Source organism: Piliocolobus tephrosceles, chromosome 10 (genome assembly GCF_002776525.5).
Source record: "Piliocolobus tephrosceles isolate RC106 chromosome 10, ASM277652v3, whole genome shotgun sequence".
NCBI classification, from domain to species: domain Eukaryota; kingdom Metazoa; phylum Chordata; class Mammalia; order Primates; family Cercopithecidae; genus Piliocolobus; species Piliocolobus tephrosceles.
In genome coordinates, this window is record NC_045443.1 from 30891089 (window position 1) to 30918169 (window position 27081).

General features: G+C 39.5%; 3 protein-coding genes across 21 annotated transcripts in view; 1 reads left to right on the forward strand and 2 right to left on the reverse strand.

Annotated features, from left to right (window-relative positions):
* The window catches only part of IPO8 (importin 8), a 66976-nt gene extending 63980 nt beyond the window's left edge, over positions 1-2996 (reverse strand). For both annotated transcript variants that reach the window (XM_023209002.2, XM_023209001.1), the window contains exon 1: positions 2567-2996. In XM_023209002.2, the coding sequence (XP_023064770.1) occupies positions 2567-2650 (84 nt within the window). In that variant the 5' untranslated portion in view covers positions 2651-2996. The remainder of the gene's footprint in view (positions 1-2566) is intronic.
* LOC111540651 lies at positions 2103-5267 on the forward strand. Of its 3 annotated transcripts, none has more exons than XM_031936293.1 (4): positions 2103-2364; positions 2878-3070; positions 3187-3259; positions 3685-5267. In XM_031936293.1, the coding sequence occupies exons 2-4, from the start codon at positions 2954-2956 to the stop codon at positions 3900-3902; spliced, it is 408 nt and encodes a 135-aa protein (XP_031792153.1). In that variant the 5' UTR covers positions 2103-2364; positions 2878-2953; the 3' UTR covers positions 3903-5267. The 3 variants fall into 3 exon arrangements, with proteins under 3 accessions (XP_031792153.1, XP_031792154.1, XP_031792152.1); XM_031936294.1 differs by having other exon boundaries at positions 3707-5267; XM_031936292.1 differs by having other exon boundaries at positions 2878-3259.
* A 12744-nt stretch (positions 5268-18011) lies between these two features.
* The window catches only part of CAPRIN2 (caprin family member 2), a 46099-nt gene continuing 37029 nt past the window's right edge, over positions 18012-27081 (reverse strand). For 5 of the 16 annotated variants that reach the window (XM_023208986.2, XM_023208983.1, XM_023208991.1 and 2 more), the window contains 5 exons: positions 24967-25135; positions 23406-23591; positions 22241-22341; positions 20028-20091; positions 18012-18935 (listed from right to left, as the gene is read on the reverse strand). In XM_023208986.2, the coding sequence (XP_023064754.1) occupies positions 18367-18935; positions 20028-20091; positions 22241-22341; positions 23406-23591; positions 24967-25135 (1089 nt within the window). In that variant the 3' untranslated portion in view covers positions 18012-18366. Of the gene's footprint in view, positions 18980-20027; positions 20092-20204; positions 20249-22240; positions 22342-23405; positions 23592-24966; positions 25136-27081 lie in introns of all 16 variants that reach the window. The other 11 variants (XM_023208999.2, XM_023208984.2, XM_023208988.2 and 8 more) reach the window with 9 other exon arrangements.

Below are 27081 nucleotides of genomic sequence, written 5' to 3' on the forward strand. Positions count from 1 at the left end.
ATCTGTGCTATTATATAAACAAATTATCTTAATAAAAGGTAATGCAAATGGCATGTACACATGCATGGAAAGCAGATATTCCAAAGCTTGGCGATGAAAGTGAAAACTAATTTCCCTACCGAGGCCACGTGAAGGATAATTTACTAAAAGATGACACTTTTCTGGATGAATTACTTCAGGAAGGTACCTACCCATTCCTATTCCTCTATGCTGCCACTAATAGGACTTCTGGTCTATAGAAAATGAGGAAGACGTATAGGGTTCACGCTTAATATCCTGAGATAAAACTAAAAATACATTTTCCCATAGAAACAATATCACACATAGCAGTCAGAAAACTAGTCACTAGTAACAGAAAAATGCTGGTCTGAAAAAAATATACAGCTCCAAATGAGAATTTATCCATTGGAACATAGGCTGTTGTGCAGAAGCTGCTTACTTTTCTAAACGGCAATTGACAGATCCATCAGTATACCGCAGAAGCTGCTCCCATTCCCTATGCAGAGCATACTGCTAAGGGGAGATCTAGACTAGTCAAAGAGGTGGACCGTAACCACTTATGGTGATTTACCCACCCATTTATCCAACAAAGTCTGATGTTACAGTGGTGGCAAAGGACAAGCATGCAAAACCCATCATTATACGCATGTTTTACTACATGGTTAGGTGACATTATATTTTGTTCTACTTACAGCCGATTCAAAAACCCTTAAAGCATTTCACTATGCTTTATGTAAAATATAAATGCTGAATGAGTGGTATAGCAATAAGCTACCTTTAGAAATTGCTGGGGAAATCACGGTCTGTGATGAGGTGGGGACACTATGGGGCAGGGCAGAGTGATGATGGAATGGATTCGGACTGAACTACCGTCCAGAGTCTATGGGCACACCACCCTGAATGTGCCTGCTTTTGTCTGAAATACCATGGGAAAAAACAGGACTGGGTCTTAAATGTTTCCTAGTTCTGCCGGCTTTCTCATGTACTTTTTCCACTTCTATAACATCAACTGTACTTATATACTGATGAATCAGAAAGAAATGAAGGTTAGGTGAAGGATAGGGAAGTGTAACCTGATATCAAAGGAACACCTGGCCTCATTGTGAGAAGGGGGTCATAAACAGGCCAACTCCCCTGTTCATACTAGTAGACTGCAAATTCAGCTCGTTTTGTTCTTCCTAAGTAACCCCTGGATTACTATTCTTCCCGCCAGCCAACATACAGTACTTTTACTCTGCAAAGTCTGGGACAGGTACTGACTTTAACTTCCCGCTATTCTAAGTGACAGTCCATTTCTTTTTGAGGCACCAATACATCATCTTTGGGCATTAGTTCAACCCAACCTCCTCTCCATTGGCAGTGTTTTCACTCTCCTTTTTATCTCTGGGGAATCCTGCATTCACACCTACTCAAAACTCCACCTAGATTACCTATTAAAATAATCCCTTTCAAAGATTCCCAACACGCAGCTGCCTTTTAAAGTCAATTCCAACAGAAACATTTACTTAGGACAGTCACACTTAGTCACACTTCCGGAGGCACAGAATCACCTGGGGGAGCTAGTTAAAATACAACTGGCCCCACCCCCACAGTTTCTGATTCTTTAAGTCTGGACTGAAGCCCCATAATTTGCATAATTTGTAAGTTCTCAGGTGATGCTGAAGCTCCAGGTCCTGGGCAACTCTTTGAGAACCGCAGATTTTGGAATATTTACATTTTACAGGTTATCACAACCTAAAACAGCTGTTGCTCCATCCCAGGGGTAGCTCTTAATTCCTACTTTTTAGTAAGGGGTCTATGATTCTCAAGTACCGGTAGGGAAGAAGAGATGAGCTAGAATTTGAGGTCATTAAAATTTTGAAGTGTGGGGGTAACGCTGGAAAAACGTCAAGGCTAATCAGGAAGAACAGAAGATGGAGGAAAAAAGAAAAGTCTTACACATTTTAGCATTTATGAGAAATTTCTCCAAACACATCTTGGTTTAATGTGTCCTAGATAAAGCAGTACCACCATGAAAACTGCCTATTCTCCCCAGAGCACTCTCCCAACAGCACTGCCCAGCGCTCCGCAAAACTCGGCCAATCAGTGTCAAAACAGTCCTGCCAACCCGACAGGAGGCGGCGGTGGGCAGAGTGCTTCACAGCAACACCTAAAAAGGGCTGGGTTTGGAGAAAAGATGAACTCAGATTTGAATTGTAAGTAAAATTCCCACCTGCTCCCCAAGTCAGCGCACTTAAGGAAAAGAAATCACATCCTGAAAACACTAGCACAGGTTGCAAAAACTGCTTCTTGCGGACCAAGTGGGCTGAACAAACTGCACTGGAGAAGGAAGACGACACGAAAAGGTGCAACTGTGGCCAACAGGTGCGCGAGCTGCCCGGCAAAGATCCTGGGAGCCCTGCTCTACCGGACCGGGGGGCAGTGGGGGCGGAGGGCGGGACCCGCCGTGAGGCTTCAGCCCCAGCCTGGTGGGGGTGAGGACGAGGGGCACCGGGGAGGGGGAGCCCGGCCAGGCGACAGGGGCGCCGCTTCGGCGGAAGAGGGGCGCCGAAGGCCCTCTCCTCACCTGGTTGAGTTCGTTCTCGGCTGCAATCCGCAACTTAGGGTCGATGGTGCCCTTCAGCGCCTGGATGATCCGGTTGAGGTCCATCTCCCCGGGTGGGGGCTCCGCGGCCCCCGGACCAGTAGGCCGGACTGCAGCTTTAGTTTTATTTTGACCCTCTCAGCCTCCTCTTCCGCGACTCCTGGATTACCTCACACCCCAACCCCCGCCACTGTCGCCACCTGCGGCCACTTGCTGCGCCACTCTGACTCCGCGCCCCCTGTCCTCCCTTTTTCCCCCCCACAACTCGCTCTCCATTCACCCTTTTACGACAGCCGGTGGGAGGCGGGAGAAGGAAGAAGAGGAAGCAGAGCTTCCTTTACGGCGGCTTCTTCCCCCTGGCGTGATGCTATGACCGCCTCCCGTTGGCGGCCGCCATGCTGCTGTACGGAAAGCGGCCTCGGCTTCTTTCCCGAAGAGGAACCTGCGCTCCCGAACTCAGGCAGGCGGCCGCCATCCTTGCGTACGGTAAGCAGCCTCCCGCCTCTTCCCGGGTGAGGAAACTTGAGCTGGCCGGGAGTCTCCTTACAGCTGCTTCCAAATTAAGCATATCTGGATGGTGTGACACTTTTTGTTATTACGAGAACTGTATGGGCATCGCAACTGGGCCTGTTTCAAGACAGACTTGTTGGAACCTTCAAATCATGTACCTTACAGGTGAGCAGGGTTCCTCCGTGTGTGGGAGTCATCATTCATTCATTCGCTTTCACTGAACATTTGTTAAACATTTATTTTTGAACCAGAGTACTAGGATTTTTAGGTACCACATTATAACAAGATGAATTCCATGCAAGTTAATGTGAAGGAACTCACAAACCTGATAGATGAGACAAATATAAACAAAAAAATATTTACAGTGTAGAAATGAGAGGGGAGTGCTGGGAAGAGAAGAGCGTGGTCCCTTTAAATAATAGGGATGGGGAAGTGAAGTGCTGGGTAGAGGAGAGTGTGGTCCCTGGCTAGGTTTCCACCCCCACCGACCTAGGTGAGGACTGGCACTCCTGCCTTCCTGCCCAAATGTTGCATTTCCCAAGACCACCCTGGCCTGCCACTCCCCCATCCTGTGCCTATGAAAACCCCAGACCCTAGCAGGCAGTTACACAGGCAGCCAGACGTCCAGAGAAGCATAAGGGTAGAAGAAGAGGAGCTCGCTGGCACATCCGGAGACCATCCACGGGCAGAGCAGACCATCCACGGGCAGAACGATGCGGAGTTTGGCCCCGGCAGTCGGAAAAGAGCCCAGGGAAAACCATTTCCTTTCTGGGTCCCTCATCTGCTGAGAGCTACTTCCACTCAATAAAACTTTGCACTCATTCTCCAGGCCCACGTGTGATCCAATTCTTCTGGTATACCAAGGCAAGAACCCAGGATACATAAAGCTTGCTGTCCTTGCGACAAGGTAGAGGGTCTAATAGAGCTGGTTAACACAAGCTCCCTCTAGACAAACTAAAAGAGCAGCCTGTAACACACACCCACTGGGGCTTCAGGAGCTGTAAACATTCACCCCTAGACACTGCCAAGGGGTCGGAGCTCCTCAGCCTTCCCGTCTGTATGTGCCTCTAGAGGTCTGAGCAGCGGGGCACTGAAGAGGCAAGCCACACCCCCCATGCACGCCCTGTGAGGGAGACAAGGGAACCTCTCCCATTTCAGAAAGATAAAAGTCACGGAAACTGAAAATTACATGCCTGAGAGTTAATTCTATTTTAGAAATTATAATTTTAGTTTATATTAATTTCAGTTATATCTTACTGAAGAAATCTTTCCAGTCAGAAGGAGGTTCTAATATTCACATGTTCTAATACTTTGTTTATTGTAAAACAGCTAAATTTGGAGATATGTAAAGCCTTGTTTTCTCTGTGTGGTTCAGCTGCTTTCCATTTGGTATTACACAGTCAAATTTACATTTATTAAAATTGCCATTTTATTAAACATTTTCATGCACAGTAGATTCAAGTTGTGTCTGAAAATATCTCTTGTGTTTTTTTGATTTTGCTGACTTTAAAAGGATTAATCTGGGCAGACATTATGAAAAAGAAAGGTTGCGTTTAATATATTTTTTGAACTTTGTAGGACAAAACATAGCTGGTTAACCTTGAAGTGACTGTTGTACCATGGTTGTGCACGTGCTTCAGAATCCTACGGAAGACCATGTTCCTACTTGCAGTGTACATCAAAGGAATGGATGGTGGACCCTACTATTCATATTTTGAAACATAAATGTTCACTTTAAAGCAATTGCCATAATAGATAAAAACCTGAACTTTCATTGGATTTTTGTTAATTTTCCTCATTTTGAATTATGTGCACTACCATACTACATCAGTTTGATACAGTATTGAAAAATTATCAGTTATATTTTGCTGTTTATGATCTATTTGTAGATTAGGATTAAAATGGATTTAATCCATTTTTAAGGCTGTGTGAATTTTTCTAAACAAGAACCATTTGCAATATGGATTTCATAGAGATTAAACCAATTATAACTTATCATTAGCAGTCGCGAGCACATGTTCATATAGTCAATGTAAAAATACACTAATGAGTATTTGGTAAATCCCAGTAGGCTTTTACCATTAGCATAATTTTGTGTTGTACAATTAAGTTACAATTACATCTCTAATTTTGGATAATATTCATTGGTTAACAATAAAGTGACAAAAGCTCATGCAAAAAAAAAAAAAAAAAGAAAAAAAAGAAAAATTTTCAGACCTTCTCAAAAATGTAGGGAAAGGTAAGGAGAAAAGTTATACTGTTTCTATCCACTGTGGCCATATCTGGCGCCACAATTTCAATGGCATGAAAATATTAAGGAGCTAGTTTTTCCTGAGGTTAAGCCAGAAGCGAGGGTTCTAATTATATTTAGTAAAGATGATGATGTGGGCGAAACACAGCTGAGGGGACATGATCTTTTCTGGAGCAGGTAATTAAGATAGATTGGGTCAATTAACTGAGTTCAATCGACAGAGTAGAAAACATGTGGCTGAAAACTTGGTGGCTAGAAAGCTTCCCCCTCAGTTGGATGCAAAAGTGCTTCGCAGTGAATTTAACATGTCTAATTGCTTCCAGTATTGCCCCTCTTTAATCCATTATTCACACTGTCATCAAAAGAAAGTTTCTGAAAGGTTAATATTGCTATGTCTCTTCCTTGATTTCTCATCAATTTCAAGATAAAATAGAAACTCCTTAGCACTACAGAGTCTTATGAACAAACACTGTTTCACGAAACCACTCTCTTGGACATCATGGTTGTCTAAAATTTTTTTTTTACCTCTGAAAATCTTAACTCCAATATCCTCTTTTATAATTAGAACCAATTCTTCCATTTCTCTCTTCCTCAGAAATTCTAAGCTTATTTTCCAATTCAATCACTATTTCAGTTCTTAGTCTATCCATTACTCACTACACATCATTTTCTGCTATGAAGCCCCCAATTCAGCTTCTTAACTCTAGCCTTGACCCACTGTGCAAACTGACATCACTACAAATATGTGTTCTTTAATCAGACACAACCATCCTATTCATTGCCTTTAATCAGCACCATTTTCCATTCCCTCAGTGGCGTTTCAACTCTCAGGACTCTTCTCAAGCTCCCTACGCCTTCTCACCGAACCCTGCAAAGATGAGCAAAGCCCTCAGGCTCAACTCAACAACAAATTCATCTCTGCTTACCCCTCTCATCTCCTCTCCAGTCTGAACCCAATTCTCTCCCATCTCCTCCAGGACCCTGTTCCATAAATCTCTCCTCTCTTAAATACATTTTTTCACTAAAATAAATTTTAGTCATTATAATATGCTCACTGTTGACAATGTGTAAGTTTTTTTCCTACCTTTTCAGCCTCTTTCCCTCCACTGATTCAACCTTGGCCTAAAAACATTTCCCCCAACAAAAAAATAATAATCTTCAGTAATGCTAATTATTGCTCATTCTTTTCCTCTTCATTCCAAATAATGGTCTTCATTCACTGTGTCAGCTTACTATTTATGCTTCAACCACCTATCCCCAGGTTTCTCCCCATCATTTCCCGCTAAAACTGCCAAGCAAAGATGAACACTGACCCCTTTAGGGGCATACCAAATGCAAGAGACATTTTTAGTTCTCATCTTAAATTCTCTCTCTCTCTCTCTCTCTCTCTCTCTCGTGTGTGTGTGTGTGTGTGTGTGTGTGTGTGTATGGAGAGAGAGAGAGAGAGAGAGAGAGAGACAGAGACAGAGACCGAGACAGATTGAGAGATTAGGGGAGGGTGTCTCACTTCCATTGCCTAGGCTGTAGTGCAGAGGCATGATCACTGCTCACTGCAGCTTCGACTTCCTGGGATCAGGTAATTCTCCCACTTCAGCCTCCAGAATAGTTGGGACTACAGGCGCATGCCACCATGCCCAGCTTTATTTTTAGTAGAGACAGGGTTTTACCACATTGCTCAGACTGGTCTTGAACTGCTAGGCGCAAGCAATCTGGCAGCCTCAGCCTCCCAAAGTGTTGGGATTACAGGTGTGAGCCACCACACCCAGCCTCTAATATCTGGTATCATATTTCGTACTATTTTTAAATTACCTCTTTTCTTGTTTTCTCTTACAGAAATACATTCCTAATCCTTTGTTTACTCAATTGCCCAACTCTTTGACGCTTCTCAGGACTCAGTCCTCAGCCATCTTCTCTTTCTTGTCTACCCATTCTTCAGTCATTTCATCCACTTACATAACTTTAACCATCAACTAAACAAAGACAGCTTACAAAACTGGTTATCAGATCTATCTCTTCCCTTAAACTAAATATATCCAAATGCCTATTACATTTCTACCAATATCTATCCCCCAAATCACTTAAGGCACATGTCTAAAACTGAACTCAGATAGCACTAAAGATGATAGTTTGGAGAAGGGAGAGACTTAAAGCAGTTATTCCAATAACATAAAAGGAGAGATCAAAAACAGTGACACCAGCGAATGCTGGTGAGGATGTACAGAAACTGGATCACTTATATGTTGGTGGTAACATGTACAGTGGTACAGCCATTCTGAAAACAATTGGGCCGTTTCTTTAAAAAACTGAATATGCAACTACCATATGACCCAGCAATTGCACTCCAGAGCACTTGTCCTAGACAAATGAAGACTTGTGCTCATAAAAAAAAAAAAAACCTTGTGAGTGTATATGCAGCTTTATTCATCATAACCCAAATCTGGAAACAATCCAGATATCCTTCAGTGCGTGAATGGTTAAATAAACATGATACATCTATACCATGGGATACTACTGAGCAACAAAAAGGAATGATGCATGCAACAACCTTGACGAATCTTCTGAGAATTATGCTGAGGGAAAGAAGCCAATCCCAAAGGTTGCATCTTGTCAAACACCATTTATATAACTTTCTTAAAACTAAAAAAATATAGAACGATCTATAGTTGCTAAGGGTTAAAGTGGAGATAGTGGCAAGGGGGAAGTGGGTGTGACTATAAAAGGGCAATATGAGGAATTCTGGTGATGGAAATGTTCTGTAGCTTGACTGTATCAATGTCCATATCCCAGTTGTGATGTTGTACTATAGTTTTACAAGATGTTACTGTTGAAGGAAACTGGAAAAATGGTACATAGGATCTATCTGTAGCATTTCTTACAACTTCATGTGAATCTACAATTATATCAAAATAAAAATTTTACCCAAAGTACATAATTAAAAAGAGCTGATGTTCCCATGAAAACTTTGAATGTTTTGGACAGACTCACTGAAGACAAGTTACTCAAATACAATGCCATCAAATTAGGGGTGGCCAAGAAAATAGGAAAGATCAGAAAAAGCCATGAGCTCTCAGATTTTGCTCTCAGATTTCTTGGCAATTGTCTGAAAATGGCTTTCCCTAAACTATAATTTATGTTCAACTTACATATGACTCATTGTTTGAATCGTTTTTTTCACTTTGCATAATGAGAGGATTTCTATACTTATTGATGCCCTCAGCTCGTTTCAGGTAGAATTTGAACCAGTGATATTGTCTTGTATTATCATGGTTTGAAATATGCCTCCCCTCTCTGTGCCTGTTTCCTCATCTGCTTCCAAGAACTGTTGTGGGGACTAGATGAGATAAACCCATGGGACATGTGCAATAAATAACATCATTTATACATCTTAAATACATCTTACATAGAAGAGAGGCCCTATCGAAAATTGCAGAATGAGACATCATCTCACACATAATAAACAATCCATCAGTACTGGCTGAATGAGTACGTGAATACCTGTGAGAGAGAAGGAGTCCAAAACAGGATATCCACAGTAGGCATGAAGGCCAAAAGATATAAGCCATTTCACAGGAAGAATCAACAGTAATTTGTGGTGGGTTAGGTATACAAAGTAACTAAGGTAAGTCAAGAACAATTTTAAAGTTTCAAGCTTTTATGACCTATGGAAGTCATTAACGAGGGAAAACATAACTAGATTTTGGAGGAAAGATGAGTTAGCTTTTGGATGTGTTGAACTAGAAGTGCAAAGTGCTTATAGTTTACATGGCTAGAGATTTCCAGTGAACAACTCATCAATGAGCTGAGTGAGGAGGCAGGAAGCTGTGGCCAGTGGAAGAGGAAGAAATAAAGGGATGGAGTTAAGAGAGCTGTAAGTCTTATGTGCACACAGGGCAGTTGACATCATAGAAGTGGATGGCATTACTCTAGAAATAAAGCATACAGAATAACTGGCATGATTACAGCTCAAATTACAGCAAGTAAATTTTACTCCAAGCACTGATACTGTGGACTTTTTTGAGATTTAACATTTTAGTCATCTAAATGGAATATCACACAGCTGTCCTCCCCATCTGTTGGCAGCCGCTCATCTGTTGGTGTGTGTTAACAAGCTTGAATCTAATCCATAAAGAGAAAGTGAGAGTTAAAAACCAACACTTAAAAATCCTATCTGTAAGTTTAATAATGCATCTCTTAAACACTATAAAGTTTATCATTAAAAACCTCTGCTCCAAGTGTCTATACTGAGCAGCCAAGTGAGTGGCTTACACCTGGAATTCTAGGACTTTGGGAGACCAAGGCAGGTGAATCACTTGAGATCATGGGTTCAAGACCAGCCTAGTCAACATGATGAAACCCCATCTCTACTAAAAATTCAAAAACTTAGCCAGGTGTGGGGGACACATGCCTATAATCCCAACTACTTGGGAGGCTGAGGCAGGAGAACTACTTGAACCCAGAAAGCAGAGATTGCGGTTAGCTGAGATCATGTCACTGCGCTCCAGCCTGAGTGACAGAGTGAGATGCAGTCTCAAAAAAAAAAAAAAAAAAAAAGAAGTCTATACTGGCAGAGGTCTATATCACAAGCATGTGAAATACAGCTGCTCATATGCCCAAGGGATTGGTTCCAAGACATCCATGTATACCCAAATCCGTGTATACCTAAGTCCTCTAGTCAGCCCTGCAGAACCCCAGGATACAAAAAGTCAGGCCTCCTTTATATTTGGATTCCATATCCTGCGAAAATTGTATTTTCTATTGGCATTTGGTTGAAATTACATGTAAGTCGACCTGCGCAGTTCAAATCCATGTTGTTCAAGAGTCAACTGTAAATGTGAGAGAGTATACATACACACATATATATATTATAGAGAGGAATTTATATATATAATATAGAGAGAATATAAAATACATAGAAATTGTTAAGAGGAATTTTTAAAAAACAAAAAATCAGTGATACATAAGCTAAAGTAATAGGAGTTACAGCAGTGTTACAAAGTTTCTAAACAGAAGCTAGCAACTTTCTTCTCCAGAGGCTACAATGATAGCAGTGTTGGGAAAGGATGCAAGGTACAAATAGTAGTATTAACTAGGACAGAAGAAAAAATATTTACTTTCAAGTAAATTTGTCTTCAAGATGTTGTTTCTTCATCTCCTTGGGCTTTCCACTTTTCACATTGAAAAAGAGGCCATCCTCTTCCTCAGCTTCAGGACCTCTTGAGAAACTATGACTTAAGACAACCTCAACTGAATGGTTCCTATAGTTCACAAAGTGTCTACTTTGCCATAGTGCACCAAAAGCATATGAGTGAGACAGCAGTGGAAAATATGTTAACAGCTGCAGCACTAGAGAGCTAAAGGAGATACTGCAGAGAATGTTGCACTGTATTTGGACTTGAGAGAGCTAACTCTAACTCAGCACGTCTGATAATGGCCTTAGAAAGTCAATCTCCAAGAGTTTCCATTTTCTTATCCCCTAAAACAATATCCACCTCACCAGGGCCACTGTCAGGAAAAAATAAGTTTACACATATGGGCCAGGCCTGGTGGCTCATGCTTATAATCCCAGCAATTTGCAAGGCTGAAGCTGGTGGATCGCTTGAGCCCAGGAATTCAAGACCCGCCTGGGCAACATAGTGAAACCTCATCTCTAAAAAACCCCCCAAACAGCTGGGCGTGGTAGCTCATGTCTGTAACCCTAGCTCTTTGGGAGGCTGAGGTAGATGGATCAGTTGAGGTCAGGAGTTCAAGACCAGCCTGGCCAACATGGAGAAACCCCGTCGCTACTAAAAATACAAAAACTTAGCCAAGCATGGTGGTGCATGCCTGTAATCCCAGCTACTTGCGAAGCTGTGACAGAATTGCACAAACCCAGGAGGCAGAGGTTGCAGTGAGCCAAGATCACACCACTGCACTCCAGCCTGGGTGACAGAGCAAGACTCTGTCTCAAAAAAAATGAAAACAAAAACAATTTCCCAAAAATTAACTGGGTGTGGTAGTGTGCACCTGTAATCCTAGCTACACGGGAGGCTGGGGCAGGAGGTCACCTGTAATCCCAGCTACACTTGAGCCCAGGAGGTCAAGGCTGCAGTGAGCCATGATCACACCACTGCACTCCAGCCTGGGGGGACAGAGTGAGACCCTATCTCAAAAAACAAACAACAAAAAAGTTACATATATGGCAGTACTTTGTAAAGTATTAAGTGAAATGCAAAAATTAGTGTAATGTGGGTAATACTTAGGCTTTTAAATACTTAGGCTTTTTTTTCTAAAGTATTATCCCAGACTTGACAATTTAAAAAACCCTCAAACTCTATCCAAAGAAAGACAGGAAGAGTAGGTATCATAGCAATCTATCATTTTATCTCTTAGTTTAAAATTTTTAACAAAAAAGTGATATATACCTTTTTTTTTTTTTTTTTTTTTTTTTTGAGGCGGAGTCTCGCTCTGTCGCCTGGACTGGAGTGCAGTGGCCGGATCTCAGCTCACTGCAAGCTCCGCCTCCCGGGTTTACGCCATTCTCCTGCCTCAGCCTCCGGAGTAGCTGGGACTACAGGCGCCCGCCACCTCGCCCGGCTAGTTTTTGTATTTTTAGTAGAGACGGGGTTTCACCGTGTTAGCCAGGATGGTCTCGATCTCCTGACCTCGTGATCCGCCCGTCTCGGCCTCCCAAAGTGCTGGGATTACAGGCTTGAGCCACCGCGCCCGGCCGATATATACCTTTTAAGTTCTACAGTAAAGTCAGAATGAAAAGCAAATCTTCCTCCTGCAACAAGTCCCAAACCCTTTCCTTAAAGCCAACACCTTCAAATTTCTTGTACCTCCTACCAGAAAAGAAAAAAGTTCAAGCAATCAGATATATGCTTTTAAGATTTTTCAGACAAATGAGATGTTATCAATTCTGTTCTACTATTTTGTAGGGCAAATTCCTAGCAGTGGAATTTCTGGGTCAAGTGTGTGTATGTGTGTTTTCTGGGTCAAAAGTGTGTGTGTGTGTGTGTTTTACCTTAACAGTCATCACCAATTTACTCTCCAAAAATATACTTATTCCAAACTACAGCATGAATGCCCATTTCCCCACATGCTTGCCAAAGTATGTGCCTTAAAACCTTACATATGCTTACTGAAAATGTTTTCATGTATTAACTGCCTCTTCACATCCATTGCCCTTTTTTATTTATTGATTTCCTCCCACTGGAGGTGGTCATTTTGTCTTTTGACGTTGGTATTTTCCTCCAATCAAAAGTCTTGTGGGAATAAATTCTGTGTGTTTAATTTATCCTTATGGCCTCTGCGTTGTGTGTCCCACTTATAATGCTCTTCCATACCCCTACATTGGTGTTCCCTACCCTGACAAAAAATAATGCTATCATGAAGCCCCAAATGAGTAAGCTTTACCTTTTACATTCAAGCTTCCAGTCATCTTTTTGGTGACCCATTCTTTTTTTTCTTTTTTCCCTGTTTTTTCCCCTTCATTTTTATAAACACTTTAAAAAGTACAAAATATACTGTCTTTTGGGGGATACATTAGGTACTTTTTTCTCTCCATCATACAGTTACATGAATCTCAAGAGCTTTGTTGTTTCTTCAACAAGAACATAAGCATGAAGGCCCCAGGAGGTTAGGAAAGGATGGTCAGTTCTCCCCTTCACCTAGACCTTGGGACCAATAAAGCATCACTGCTACGGATGGTGACCTGTGCTTGCCAAGTGAGGGCCAGAGGGGGCCATGGGCAGGCAGGAAGTCCTCCTATTTAGCTTTAATGATCAGTGTTCCATTGTGAGCCTTATGATAACTATGATGTTATTTTATGTATTTTAAAGGTAAAACAATTGTTAGCTAAGATGGGGTTCTGGACAGGGCCCCTCAGAGCTCCACCACGCACCCACTATCCACTCATCCCCATCTCTCAAGATACACATAAATGATTTTGGCATACAGCAAGATGAAGGCTTGGAACTGTTTCGCTCTTAGCACCCTAATGTTTTGGAGCCAACTCTGCTCAACTCTTCCTGGACGATCTTCTGAATGTAGGTAAACTGAGGCAGTGGACAGGAAAATGTACTGAGCTTGGCCTGTCTTGAAACCTGAATTTGACCTGCTTTTCACCCCACACCCCACACCAGAATTGGGGTCTCCAACTTTCTTGGACACCCTCCCAGGATGACCCCCAATAGGTGTGGGGTTGCTACTCCATTCTTAAACAGTCAGCCAATTATCACAAGATTCTGAGCAAATAGAACAATGCAGATAAGTGAATGGAATAGAAAAAGTGTAGTAAATGGACTACTTAGGGCAAAAAAATTCTTTTAAAAAACTATCCTTAGAGTAATGAGAAAATAACGCAATCGTGAAACAAGAACAGAATACATACACAGTTGGCCCTCCATAGCCACAGGTCCCACATCCACAGATAGAAAATATTCAGAGAAACAGGATGCTTGCTTCTATACAGAACATGTACAAACCATTTTTTCTTGTCATGATTCCCTAAACAATCCAGTATAACAACTATTTACATAGCATTTACACAGCATTAGATATTATAAATAATCTAGAGATGATCTAAAGTATACAGGAGGATGTGTGGAGGTTTTTGGCAAACACTACTCCCTTTTTTATCAGGGACTTAAGCATTTGCAGATTTTAGTATCTGTAGGGGTCCTGGAAACAATCCCCCATAGATGCTGAGGGACAACTGTATGTAATGAACATTCGGGTAACAGGTCTACTTAGAGATTTTGAATGTTAATGAAAATTTAAAACTTCATAAAAAGGTAGGAAGATAAAGTCAAGGAAATCTCCCAATAAAAATCACAAACAAGAGAAAAGAAAGTTAAAGAAGTGATCCAAAAATCTAGTTTTTGAATAGTAACACTTTCAGACAGACAGCAGGAAAAGCGTGTTGAAAATTAAATGAATAATTAAAGAAGAGACTTGCTCTCGGTGAAATGGACATACCTGAGGTGTCTGAATATTTGAATGTCATTCATCTTTGTAGTCCCAGAGTCAGATACAAATCAGATAACCCAAATATTTGAAAGACTAATCGTTACCAAAGTTTGGGGTCTTTGAAATAAAATGAATAAAGGAATAATGCTTGAGAAACAATTAGTGAGGCTAAGTCCTCTTAGTATTAATATTGAATACAAATATTTTATAATCTAGCCTTCAGTATCTTGCACTGGTAGCAAGTGAGCTGTACCTGGAAGGTGTCACCACTTGCCCAAAAGCTGAAAAATGAGAACAAAGCTACTGTGGCCTAATCAAAACGTGGTCAGTAAGAACACCCCGATATAGAGTAGCAAATAGAGCAACTAGAGAGCTAAATTTTTCATCAAAATTATTTGTATTTGGCAGAGAAGTGATACAGATAAACGTTTTATTTTGAGACAGGGTCTCACTCTGCCGCCCAGGCTGGCGTGCAATGGCACAATTACAGCTCACTGCAGCCTCAACGCCCAGGCTCAGGTGATTCTTCCACCTCAGCCTCCTGAGTAGCTGGGACTACAGGGGCATGACACCACACCCAGCTTATTTCTTGTATCTTTTTGTAGAGACCAGGCTTCACCATGTTGTCCAGGTTGGTCTAACTCCTGCGCTCAAGTGATCCACCCACCTTGGACTCCCAAAGTGCTATGATTACAGGGATAAGCCACCATACCTGTGTATATGCTAACAATTGTTTCACCTTTAAAATACATAAAATAACATCATAGTTACAAGGCTCACAATGGAACACTGATCATTAAAGCTAAAGAATTTAACTGTGCAAACAGGAAAGATTAAGAGTATAAAAACACAGTATGTGATGTCATAGGATTGTAAAAATAAAGCTATTATGGAATTGAGAAAGGTAAACAGAAAAATGGGATGGTTGACAGATAACTAGTACAGGAAACAAGCAAACCTCTCAAAAAACATCCTGCTTTAAATGCCTGCATTTACTCAAATCATTTTCGAGGAGGTAAGAGTCAGCGGCTTACAACTTTGGATGTAGGGAGGAGATATCACTTAATAAAGGACTAAAAAACTTAAAGAAAAAACTCTGAGGAGAATCGAGTAAACAGGAAACTTATTTTACCTCCCTCATCTCTGCTTTTAGTAAAACAACTAAGTATTTGTATATTCAGATACTTATATGGAATAATTATATGGAATATCTCTCCATGTCAGCCATATCTATAATAAGATCTTCCCAGCAAAATAGAAGTTCTTTCCACCAGGTCCACAAATGGACTTTAGGTATCTCTGGATTCCTACTCTATCTCTTACAAATGTATGTAAATTCTGTGTATGTGCACATCTTTCTGTAAAGATGTCTTTTAGTAATAGCTTCCAGAACAAGCTTCAAAAAGTTATACTGCTTCACAATGAAATATCTTGTCCATTCATTAAGTCAAAATATGTCTAGTTCATTATCTTTATACCTAGCCAAGTAACATTTCAAATACTCTCCTATAATATGACTCTTATCATAGGGGGATACCCTAAGTGATGAATCTCTTGATGTTGGACACTTACCTTAAAAATAATATAAAGAGTTGCCCAAAATATTTTAAATAAACATTGTGTGTATAAGAAAAAGACTACACTGAAGGCCTTAATGCAGTAGGAAAATCATCACTATAGAAAGGCCCTACTGAACTTATCACCGGCTGTTCTTAAACATCATGTTTCCCCCTCCATCATTCAATCATATTACCACTTTTCTATATGCTTTTTAGTTGTGTTGTGGACATAAAAGCCATGAGCTAATTTTTTTTTAACTGGAATACTATTATCCCTACCCTACAAAGTTCCTACCATAAGCTGAAAAAGTTCTGTGAGGTACTGAATCAAATCACATCTTGTATATTGAGAACACTATACTAGTATTTAACACCATGGAGAGATAAACATGGCTTCAGGGTGTAACTGCTGAACCCACACCCAGCTCAAAAATATTAACTGTAATAAACGTAATGCTCTTATACCATTTTCCTGAGATTACTCAACACCTCAGAGAGGAGGATCAAAACAATTACTGTAGGAGTTCAGACAGGGTGGTGGGAGAAATTATAAGAGGAAATTATAGAAAGAAGCAAACCTTGTTGGAAGGCCAGGTTTTGCAAAAGCTTCAAAAGAAAATTTGGCTGAAGGCAGCTGAATTCTCTTAAAAAATTGGGTTAGATAACAAGGGCATTGGTCTAGATTAGTTTACTTAGGCCTCGGAACCTGGCCTTTAATCGTTTGCGCACAGGACTGCTCTCTTGGTGGGCAGGGGAGGGGAGCAGGCATGCTAATTACCCAAAAGTGTGTTGACTCAAAGCCTTTGTCATTAAATCTGTACTAAATAAATACAAGCAATGCCAGCTTATCGGGGCTTCACTCTCGCTGGACTCTCTTGTCAGTGGTGCCAAGCAGTGAAATCCTCTATTCGTGCTGTCAGGCAAAATACCTGTGTCAGCATACATTTTTTCATCCGTCTTTCAGCCAGGGTCTGTGGGTCAGACCCGGCAAATTATTTTCTGCCTCAGCAGATTTCTTGCTTTAGTTGATGTGTAATAATGCCCTTCTCCAACCCTTAATATAGTCCTGAAAATGCAACCAAAATGCTCACTTTAAAAAAATAGATACATATATTTTTTTGAGACAGAGTCTTGCTCAGTCACCCAGGCTGGAGTGCAGTGGCATGATCTCGGCTCACTGCAACCTCCCCCTCCCAGGCTCAAGACATTCTCCTGCCTCAACCTCCTGAGTAGCTGGGATTACAGGAGCCCGCCATCACGCCTGGCTAATTTTTGTATTTCTAGTAGAGACAGGGTTTCACCATGTTGGCCAGGCTGGTCTTGAGCTCCTGACCTCAGGTGATCTGCCCACCTCAGCCTCCCAAAGTGCTGGGATTACAGGTGTGAGCCACCGCGCCCAGCCAAAAATTATTTAAACTGAGAAATAAAAAACTTATTACTGAAGAGGACATACAAGCTTTAAGTGTGAGAAAAGTATTATATGGCTAGAATGAACACTAAACTTTACTGCATTTCTTAAATGTGTATGTGCCAGGCACTATGTTAAGTCTTTTAGATATATTCTTAAACTTCACAGCTGTCCTGATGGTAATCTACCATTCACATTTTACATCTGAGAAACAGTATTTAAAAGAGAGAGAGAGATCGATCTTAGAGGTAACATAACTTCTCTAAGATTAGCTACTAAGTGGCAACATCAGGACTCTGAAAGACAGCATTGCCTGACCACAGAGCCTCTGCTTTTTAATGTCTTAGCATTTTGCCTGCTCAAATTAAATTGAGAATCCACTAGAAAGTGTAAGTCTTATTGATGGTGGGCCAGTAGTATTTCCTGTGTATCTCCTATTGTATATTACTACACATGTAGTAGCTACCAAAAGATAGCTAACTAAAGGAAACCCATGCCCTACTGCAAAATAGAATAGCTTCAAGAAGAATGCATGATTTGGCCCATGGAAAACAGATCAAATGTTTTGATGAATGGCATGTATAATATCAGAGAAAAGTAACCCTGGAAGGAACTGTTATATATGTCTTATTTTAAAATAATAGCAGGAGCCCATGAAGAAATAACCATTTAAGAGTTATCGGTGATGAATATTAAAAAGCAGATATTTTACCTCTCAACTAAATGTTTAATCAAACAGGAACACTGAAGGTGCATGTAACTTTTTTTTATTGAGGCACAACAAGGCATTGTAACTTGCCTGGACTTGAGGCAGTCAGTTTAGTAAGCTGAACGTTAATACAGTTAAGGATTAAGTGCAAACAATATACATTCACAGCTTGACTAGCGAGGCTACATCACAATTTATAAAGTGCCAGATTAGTGCTAATTGTCATTCAGCTTGATTTTTCACCTTAGGAAGGAAAACAAAAAAGTAAGGACCTCCTCCTTCCTCTAGGAACAAAAACATTTTCCTAAACCAATCAGTCATGAAGGCAAGGACAACTTTTCCTTCAATCCCACTAATTAGAACACCATCCTTTTACTGTCAATACTGTACTGACTTTCAATCTTGATAAAGAAGATAGCCTGAAAACGTAGAATATTTCCAGCTACTTCCATAAATTGCTCCCCTGTGCAGACGTAACCATATCTGGTCTCCCTGGAACAGCTGAAGAATTGCATGATTGCTAGCAGTTTCATGGTCTGGAGCACCATCATTGGCATAGGCTGATACCAAGACCTCTTCATTCTTCATGAGGTTGACATACAGTGGCACATTCACTGCCAGCTTTAGCATGTGAAAAATGAAAACATAAGTGCCATTCACTGGGCAATTAAATCTACCAAGCTGAAGATCAAAAGTTTCTCCTAAGTTGTTCAGAAGAAGATCAAACACAATAGGTTGGTCTAAAGTTCCAGGGGCCAGATTAGAGGTTCTGGCTGCTGAGAAGGCAACTCGCATCTGCTGAGGCAGGGGGTAGACGTGTACTGGCAGTATGGTGGCTGCTGGATTTGTCACTGGCACATCCACAGGGGTCATGCTACGGGAGTCGCCTTGTCCAGAGTCACCACTGTTAAAGGTTTCGTTGTCTCTTTCTGGGCTGCTCACCTGAGAAGAATCACTCCACCCTGCTGTTTTATTAGCAACAGTGAGTTTCTCATAATGAAGCAGTTAGCTTTGAACACAATATTTAACATTAGTCGGCTACTGAAACAGACAAAGATACACTTTACAGTAAATTCCAAAACAAAAGCAATATATAGCTAGATTATACTTTTTTAGATTTTTCTGGCAATAGGTTTTTACAATACTCTTCTAAAGCCAGAAAGGTCCAAGATAATCTTGTCTAATTGATCCTTCTTAAAGATTAAGAAAATGTGGCCCCCAAAAGGCTAGATAACAAAGTCTAAAACTCAGGTCTGAACACTTTTTACTTCATCTTCCTCCTATAATTCTTAATTTCTCAGAGATCATTCTACAAAGCAGCTAATGTAGAAGGTCTCAAGAAAACGGAGACTACATAAAAGAACCAATTTTTAGAACTACTAGCCACTAGCCATTCAGAGATAGACTGATATGGAACTAAGTCCCATGATGAATGCTTGTTTTTTTTTTGTTTCCAAGTCATACACTTTTAATGTTTTAAGTGCCATACAAAAACACTGCTCAGACTAAGGCAAAGGCAAACTGAATACTCGCTATTTTTTCAGAAGGAAAAGATTGCTTTCCTGTGACAAAGTTACTCTTCGATGATTTTTTTTCTCCCTTATACAAACTTTCAATAGTTCCTTCACATTTTAAAAAGTGTTATAAGTATGCTGCTTTTGTTTCAAGTCACGGTGTCTTAATTGTTGCTTATTTGAATCTATTAATGCAGTGACATTAAAGTAGAAGTACCCATTATTACAAAAACCACCATCCTGAATCATCATATGAAAATATTTGAAATCAGCATAGTGAATATATAAGATTAAATATGCTCTAGTGTCAAGTAGATTTTTAAAAAACACCCACCCTTTTAATTCAATTTGCAATTGGTTTCCATAGCCTATCTAGTAGTCTAATATCTCCCTTAGTACTTTAGTACTACATTCAAGCAAATTGAAAACCTCAACTAGACAAATACTAAAAAGCAATGCGCTTTGGGAAGAACTTAGTAGAGGATGCAGAAAGAACTAGAGACATGTTTTGGGTAAAAAAACTATTCAGTTAATTACTCTTACCTCTGGAATTTGCTCGTGGACCACCAGATGTCCCTCCTCGCTTATAACACTGCTGGAAATTATCCTAAAGTGAACATATAATATTTATCTTGGCATTAAAAATGCAGGACTATAATTGGTTATTACACAGGACTACTGGCTGGCAAATCTGTAAGATTAGTCCCTTTAGTTCTTTACCTGGCCTTCCCCAGCAACCAAAGAGGCTCAGATGTTTCCAAACACTAAGAAAAACAAAGCAAGGGCAACAGTGGCATTACTTGCTTCATCTGTTAATTAATCTGACCAATTAGATCTGTTAATACATGAAAAACAATAAAGCACTTGGAGAATACTATGTAAAAGATACAATGCTGAGTAATGAGAGAAATTTTTACGTGTGGCATGGTCCTCTGTCCCTCATCTTAGTATAAAAGGACATCATAAAGCAAGAACACAGATTTTTCTCAGCCTTGCTCTATTTATACACCAAACTGGGAAGACTAATACCAACTATGTTGGGATTTGGGAATTTTTTTTTAAGAAATTGATAAAAAAGTATATTGTATAAATATATTTAGTGCCTAGAAATATAATCCAATATATTAAGAAAAAATGTTCCAGGGGCAGTACTTCAAACAAACTCAAATATGAAGGAAGCCAAACTTCATATAACTCATGAAAAGAATAATTAGTGGTGTAATTATTATATGCAATAAAAAACTGAAACAGGACAAGAAGGTATACAGTAAAAATAATAAAGCCTCTTACTCCATACTCCCAGTCCCCCCTCTGCAATAGCAACTAGCATTATCAATTTCTTGTTCCTCAGGAAGAAATGTAAAAGAGCACACAAAATACTGTAATAGTGGTAGTAAGAAGAGACAGTTCTTTTACTTGTCTATATTAATCAACATCCTCCCCTCACATACATTCCATGAGGATCACATAATAACATCTAGTATTTGTATGACTGATATACACACCTGGCTCTGTAGTGCTAAGCACTTAGGTGCTTTAGTTCATTTAATTCTCAGAATATCTCATGGAGAAAACCTCACTACCCCTCAGTGTTAGATGAAAAACTAACAGATGAGGAACTAGAGCTCAAAGTTTCACTAACATATCTAAGGTCACATGGCAAGAGAAGTGATAAATGAGGGGTCAGACCCAAGGCATTTAGATTCCAAGGTGTTTTTCATTCTTTTTTTTTTTTGAGATGGAGTCTCGCTCTTCTTGCCCAGGGTGGAGTGCAATGGCGCTATCTCTGCTCACTACAACCTCTACCTCTCAGGTTCAAGCAATTCTCCTGCCTCAGCCTCTCAAGTAGCTGGGATTACAGGTGTGTGCCACCACGTCCGACTAATTTTGTATTTTTAGTAGAGATGGGGTTTCACCATGTTGGTCAGGCTGGTCTCAAACTCCTGACCTCAAGTGATCCACCCGCCTCCGCTTCCCAAAGTGCTGGGATTACAGGCGTGATTCACCATGCCTGGCCTTCACCCTTTTCAATACTGCCTCTGTGTGGACATCCATCCTACCCCATGTAACTGTAAACTCCAAGGATAGGTATTTTATATATTACCAACAGAACTCAGTATGATACCATACACATACTCAAAGGCTTGTAAAACTTCAAAACTGAATATGCTGATGTATTATAGATTCAAATCCGTAAGTTCCCAAGGTTTGTTAAAGTGGAATTTCTAACATACTCTTGAGTCTTTTATCATAGGTAGTAAAGAAAATACGCTGGGTTCTTCAAATAAGAACAAACAACAACAAAAATCTTACGAAAAAGGGCTTTGCTACATTCGCTATTTAGGCAAGTTAAATCAAAGGCAATGTAGTAAACTTAAAATCATGGGCTCTGGAGTAAGAAAGTCACGTTTTAATCTTAGTTTACCATTTCCTTGATGAGTGACCTTAGATAAGTTATTTAACCTCTGAACCAGTTTCTCCTGTAAGGTGGAAGAGCAAACAGGTTAATGCAAACAACATGATTAATAATGTCCTTAACACCTTCTAAGTTCCACATAACAAGCAGTTATCATTTATCTTTCTTGGGTAATTGGAAAAAGCTTCCAACTCAACTCTTCTCCATAGGACTTACAAGTAGTTTTAAAACTAAGAGTGCACTTTTAGAAAACAAATTATGACTCTGCTATATACTTCAATAACCAACTTAACATCAACAACTGTACCATTATTCAACTATGACAACTATTCTTACTTACCCTTTGGGAATAAGGTGATCCAGAATACTCTCTAGCTTGGAACTGCAGCTGGCTATAATTTCCATTGGAAATTGAAGGGAGTCCTCTGTAAGTATCAAAACCTAATAAATAAACAAACTTACATAAGATTATGTACAAAATCATATTAAACTTTTAAACAGTCTAATTCTATATTGCTTTAAAAGTTAAATTGATTGTATAATGCCATCATTAGAATTATACCCTCTTTAAGCAAACTACTAATATTGCTTCCACAGTAAAACATACATTTATATGTGATGTCTTCAAATAAGCCAGGTTTATAAATTTACTACTGCTAAAATGCAGGTTGGGGTTGGGAAAGCGTGGTGGTAGGGCAGTTAGCTACTTAGGGCCTCTGTCAAGGATTGTTTTCTTGTTGTTTGCTTTTTTATAGGCAGTGCCTCACTCTGTTACTCAGGCTGGAGCATAGTAGTGAGATCACAGCTCACTGTAACCTCAAACTCTTGGACTCAAGCATTCTTCCCAGTTCAGCCTCCCAAGTAGCTGGGACTACAAGTGCACATCACCATGCCCAGCTAATTTTTAAAAATTCTTTGTAGAGACGGGGTCTCACTGTGTTGCCCAGGCTGGTCGCAAACTCCTGGCCTCAATGATCCTCCTACCTCAGCATCCCAAAGTCATGGGATGACAGGCGTGAGCCACTGCACCCAGCCTGTCTAGAGTATTTTGTTAATAATAAGTAGTGACTAGGATACTTGGAATCATAACAAAAGTTTAAGAGAATATCATTATTATAGTCTCAAATTCTGTATTCTTTGTGACATAATCTAACAAATAACTAGATAATGGGCATTTTGTAAATATGATACACTTTTAGCAGAATTAAGTCAACAAAAGAAAAACATCACTCAAATATGAAAATTCATCCTCTGTAAAACAATACGGTGAAACCTTCCACTTCAGTAAGTCACAAAATCAATCTGCTTTTCATACAGAAAATTAGTTCCTCTGTTATGGAGAATAGGTATATTAAAAATACTTTATTATTCACAAACAGGAAATTCTCTACTACATTGTAAGTGACAAAAGGTTAGGTAAAAGCAAGGTTAGGTAAAAATGGTTTGAGTCAAGTAAACACACAGACAAAATAATTCAGTATAATTAAATTTTATTCAGGGCATACCTTTATAACCACCAGGGGACCGATAGGAATTGGTTATTAATCTCCCACCACGAGTACATCCTCTAACAGATCCCCGGCTACTGACAAATGGCTGAGTAGGTCTGGGAAATACATTCGTCTGTGCTGGGTAAAAGGCAAGGCTACCATTGCTTACTTGAATAGTTCCATCAGGATGATAAGTTGCTGCTTAAGAAAAACGGTTTTGGAGTCCAAGAGTTAAATGGTAATAGTCTTTATACTTAAAAGCCAATATATATCAAAATCATTAATACAATTTGCTTCCTTTAAAAACAAATAGGAGATACATATTCATATATACAATTCATCTACATGACTCAAATACATAATTCATATACAATGGAATATTACTCAGCCTAAAAAAGGAAGAAAATTTTGACCCATGCTACAACACGAATGAACCCTTAAGACATGCCAAGTAAAATAAGCTAGTTTCAAAAGCACAAATATTGTATACCACTTATATGAGGTACCAGAGCAGTCATTTTCAGAATCAGAAAGTAGAATGGTGGTTGCCAGGGGCTGGGGGGAGAGGAGGAGGAGGAGTTACTATTAAATGATTACAAAGTTTCAGTTGGGGGAAGATGAAAAGTTCTGGAGGTGGACAGTGGTAATAATTACATAACAATTTGGTTGTACTTAATGCCACAGAATATCTATATAGTTAAAAATGATTAAAATGGTAATTTTTATGTTATGTATATTTATGACAATTTTTAAAAAGCCGGCTAAATACTCCAGATGAGGGAGTAAAAGAAAATGGATTCTAATTAATACTGTATCTGAGAAGGCACATGACAAAAATATATTTACGTAAGTCACCTGCCCTGTCTTTCAACAGTAGAGGGGAGAAGAGAATTGGGTCATCTGTGCCTAGGTCCCAGAATTTATATTACCACCTCTTCATCACTTGATTAGCCAAGTACTCAGAATGCTCAATTCATTTGCTCCGACTTCAGTTAAAAAACTCAATAGGGATCTGAAATACCAATATCAAAAATCTACAAGTGCTTCTTAAATTTAAATTAAGAAATGAGTACAAAGTTACCTATTCGTGATTTAGAACAGCATGAAAAATCAAAATAGTCTCCCATCTCTAAGCAAACTGTACAATGAACATACTAAGTCATATCTTCACAGTCTTCAATCTTTTGTTATAAGATAAAAAGAAAAGGACAGATAACCATCTGTGTTAAAAGGGTTAACAGAATGGTTTCAAAACCTTCATACAAGCAGCCAGATAGTGCCCATCTACCTCAATCACTGTCTGTGGTAATCAAAGCAAATAGATTTGAAAATACAAACCCACTTCAAGATTAAATCAGTCTTCTAAGTTCTATCTCTACAAAAATTAAAATTAATAGGTAAACTCAACACAGGAAAGGGCATTAGGTTTTTCTCAACACTGGAGGAACATGTGAAGAAATAATGCTTACTAGTCAGGAAAATACTTCTAAAGTGTCACTACAGACTTGCTAGACTTGCTTTCCATTCAATTGGCTGTCCATCTATGTCTTCCAAATATCATATGCAAAGATCTTACCAGTCTCTTGAGAATGGACAGTTTGTTCTACATGTATCGATGGCAGTTGGCACTGGGGTGGTGTTTGTGTACTTGCTGTGGTAAAACTTTGATTGTAGCCAGGTGAATAAGAGGATTCTTTTATTTCTTGTTCTTTCCGTGGAGGCAGAGGTGCATTAACATTAAATACCTTAAAAGACAAGGACACTCTGAGTCATTTGGGAAGTTTCAAAGAAAATTCTTAAGGGTGGTATCCAGAAAAATCGTACATTCAAAAACTTCTATTTTGCAGGCAAAGGACTTGAATAGACATCTCTCCAAAGAAGATAAATGGCAAATAAGCACATGAAAACATGCTCATCATCATTAGGGAAATGTAAACTCAAACCATAATGCAATACAAATTTTACACCCATTAGGAGGGCTATTATCAAAAAGACAGAAAATAAGTGTTGGCAAGGATGCGGAGGAACTGGAACCCTCATGCATTGCCAGTGGGAATGCAAAATGGCGCAGCCACCCTGTGGAAAACAGTATGCTGCCTCCTCAAAAAGTATAGAATTAACATATGATCCACTAATTCCATCTCTAGGTATATACCCCAAATAACTGAAAGCAGGACTCAAACAGATATTTATACACCTATGTTCACAGCAGCATTATTCAGAAGAATAGCCAAAAGGTACAAACAACTCAACTTCCCAACAGATGAATGAATAAGTGAAATGAAGTACATACATAAAATGGATTATTCAGCCATATAAAATTGAAATTCTGATACACTCTATAACGTGAATGAACTCTGAAAACATTCTGCAAAGTGCAGTAAGCCAGATACAAGAGGAAAAATGTTGTAGGATACAACTTATATGAGGTAGAACAGGTAAATTCATAGAAACGAAGTAGAATAGAGATTAGCAGAGCTGTGGAGGGGGTTACAAATAAATAGAAGTTATTGTTTAATGGATACTGAGTTTCTGTTTGGAATAATGACAAAGTTCTAAAAGTAGTGATGATGATTGCACATTATGAATGTACTATTATAATACCACTGAATTGTATACTTTAAAAAGGTTAAAATGGTAAATATTGTTACACATATTTTACCACAGTAAAAAAACACAACAAAAAAACACTCCTACTTGATTCCTGACAGAATTTACACCTAAGAGCAAAAGTTAATCTTCCTGCTACTATGCTATCATAATAATGCTTACTGAGAATAAAAGCTATAAGGGAAAGGGGTCTTTTTTCAAAAACTAAAGATGAACGAAATATTTCACCGTTTACTGAATGTTTACCATGTGGCAAGCAATGATCTGTCCTTCTATGACTCTCTAGCTCCCTGATTCTGCTCCATTTTTCCTTACATCACACAGCACCTAATATACAGGTATCTGTCTCCCCAGCCCTCCTACCTCCATAATAAAATGTTAAGTTTCCTGAGCATATTTTACTTTTTTTCACTGCTACAACCTCAGTGATGAAGAACAGTGCCTGGTTTTGTAACTATTCTTTAATCAATAAATGGGTAAGAACCAATGTGTACTGGATAGGATTCAAACAGGCAGATAAAACAGATGGGCATGAGCAAAAGGTATTGTGATAAGAATATATAAGGCAAGCCCAGAGGACCAGTGTGGCAGGTATACCAGACTTGAAAAGGTACTGAGTATCAGAGGACTAAATTTCATTCTGTAATGGAACACTGCTTGCTTTTAATTAGACAAAAGTAAAGGTAAAACCAATGTGGCTATCCTGTGCAGGATGAACTGACAGGAAAAGACTGAAAGCAAGAAAACTATTCTGTCTAGAAATAAGATATTCTAAGTGATAAGGTGAGTGAATTCAACTGTCTGGACTCACCAGCCAATCTCCTCGGGTGATGCCTGCTTTCCACGCTACTCCACTGGCCCCACTACCACCATCAAAGTGCTTGGAGTGGGACACTAAGCACCAACAGGAAGGGTACTTATTGGCTCACTAAGGCTTTCTTCCCCCCGAAGAAATGTTTTAGACTAGTCTGTGTTAAGAGAATAAACATACCAAACTAGCTGTAATATTATTAAAAAAAAAAAAAAAAAAAGCCTTAACTACAATTTGTAGAAAAATACATAACTCAAAACACCACACAAA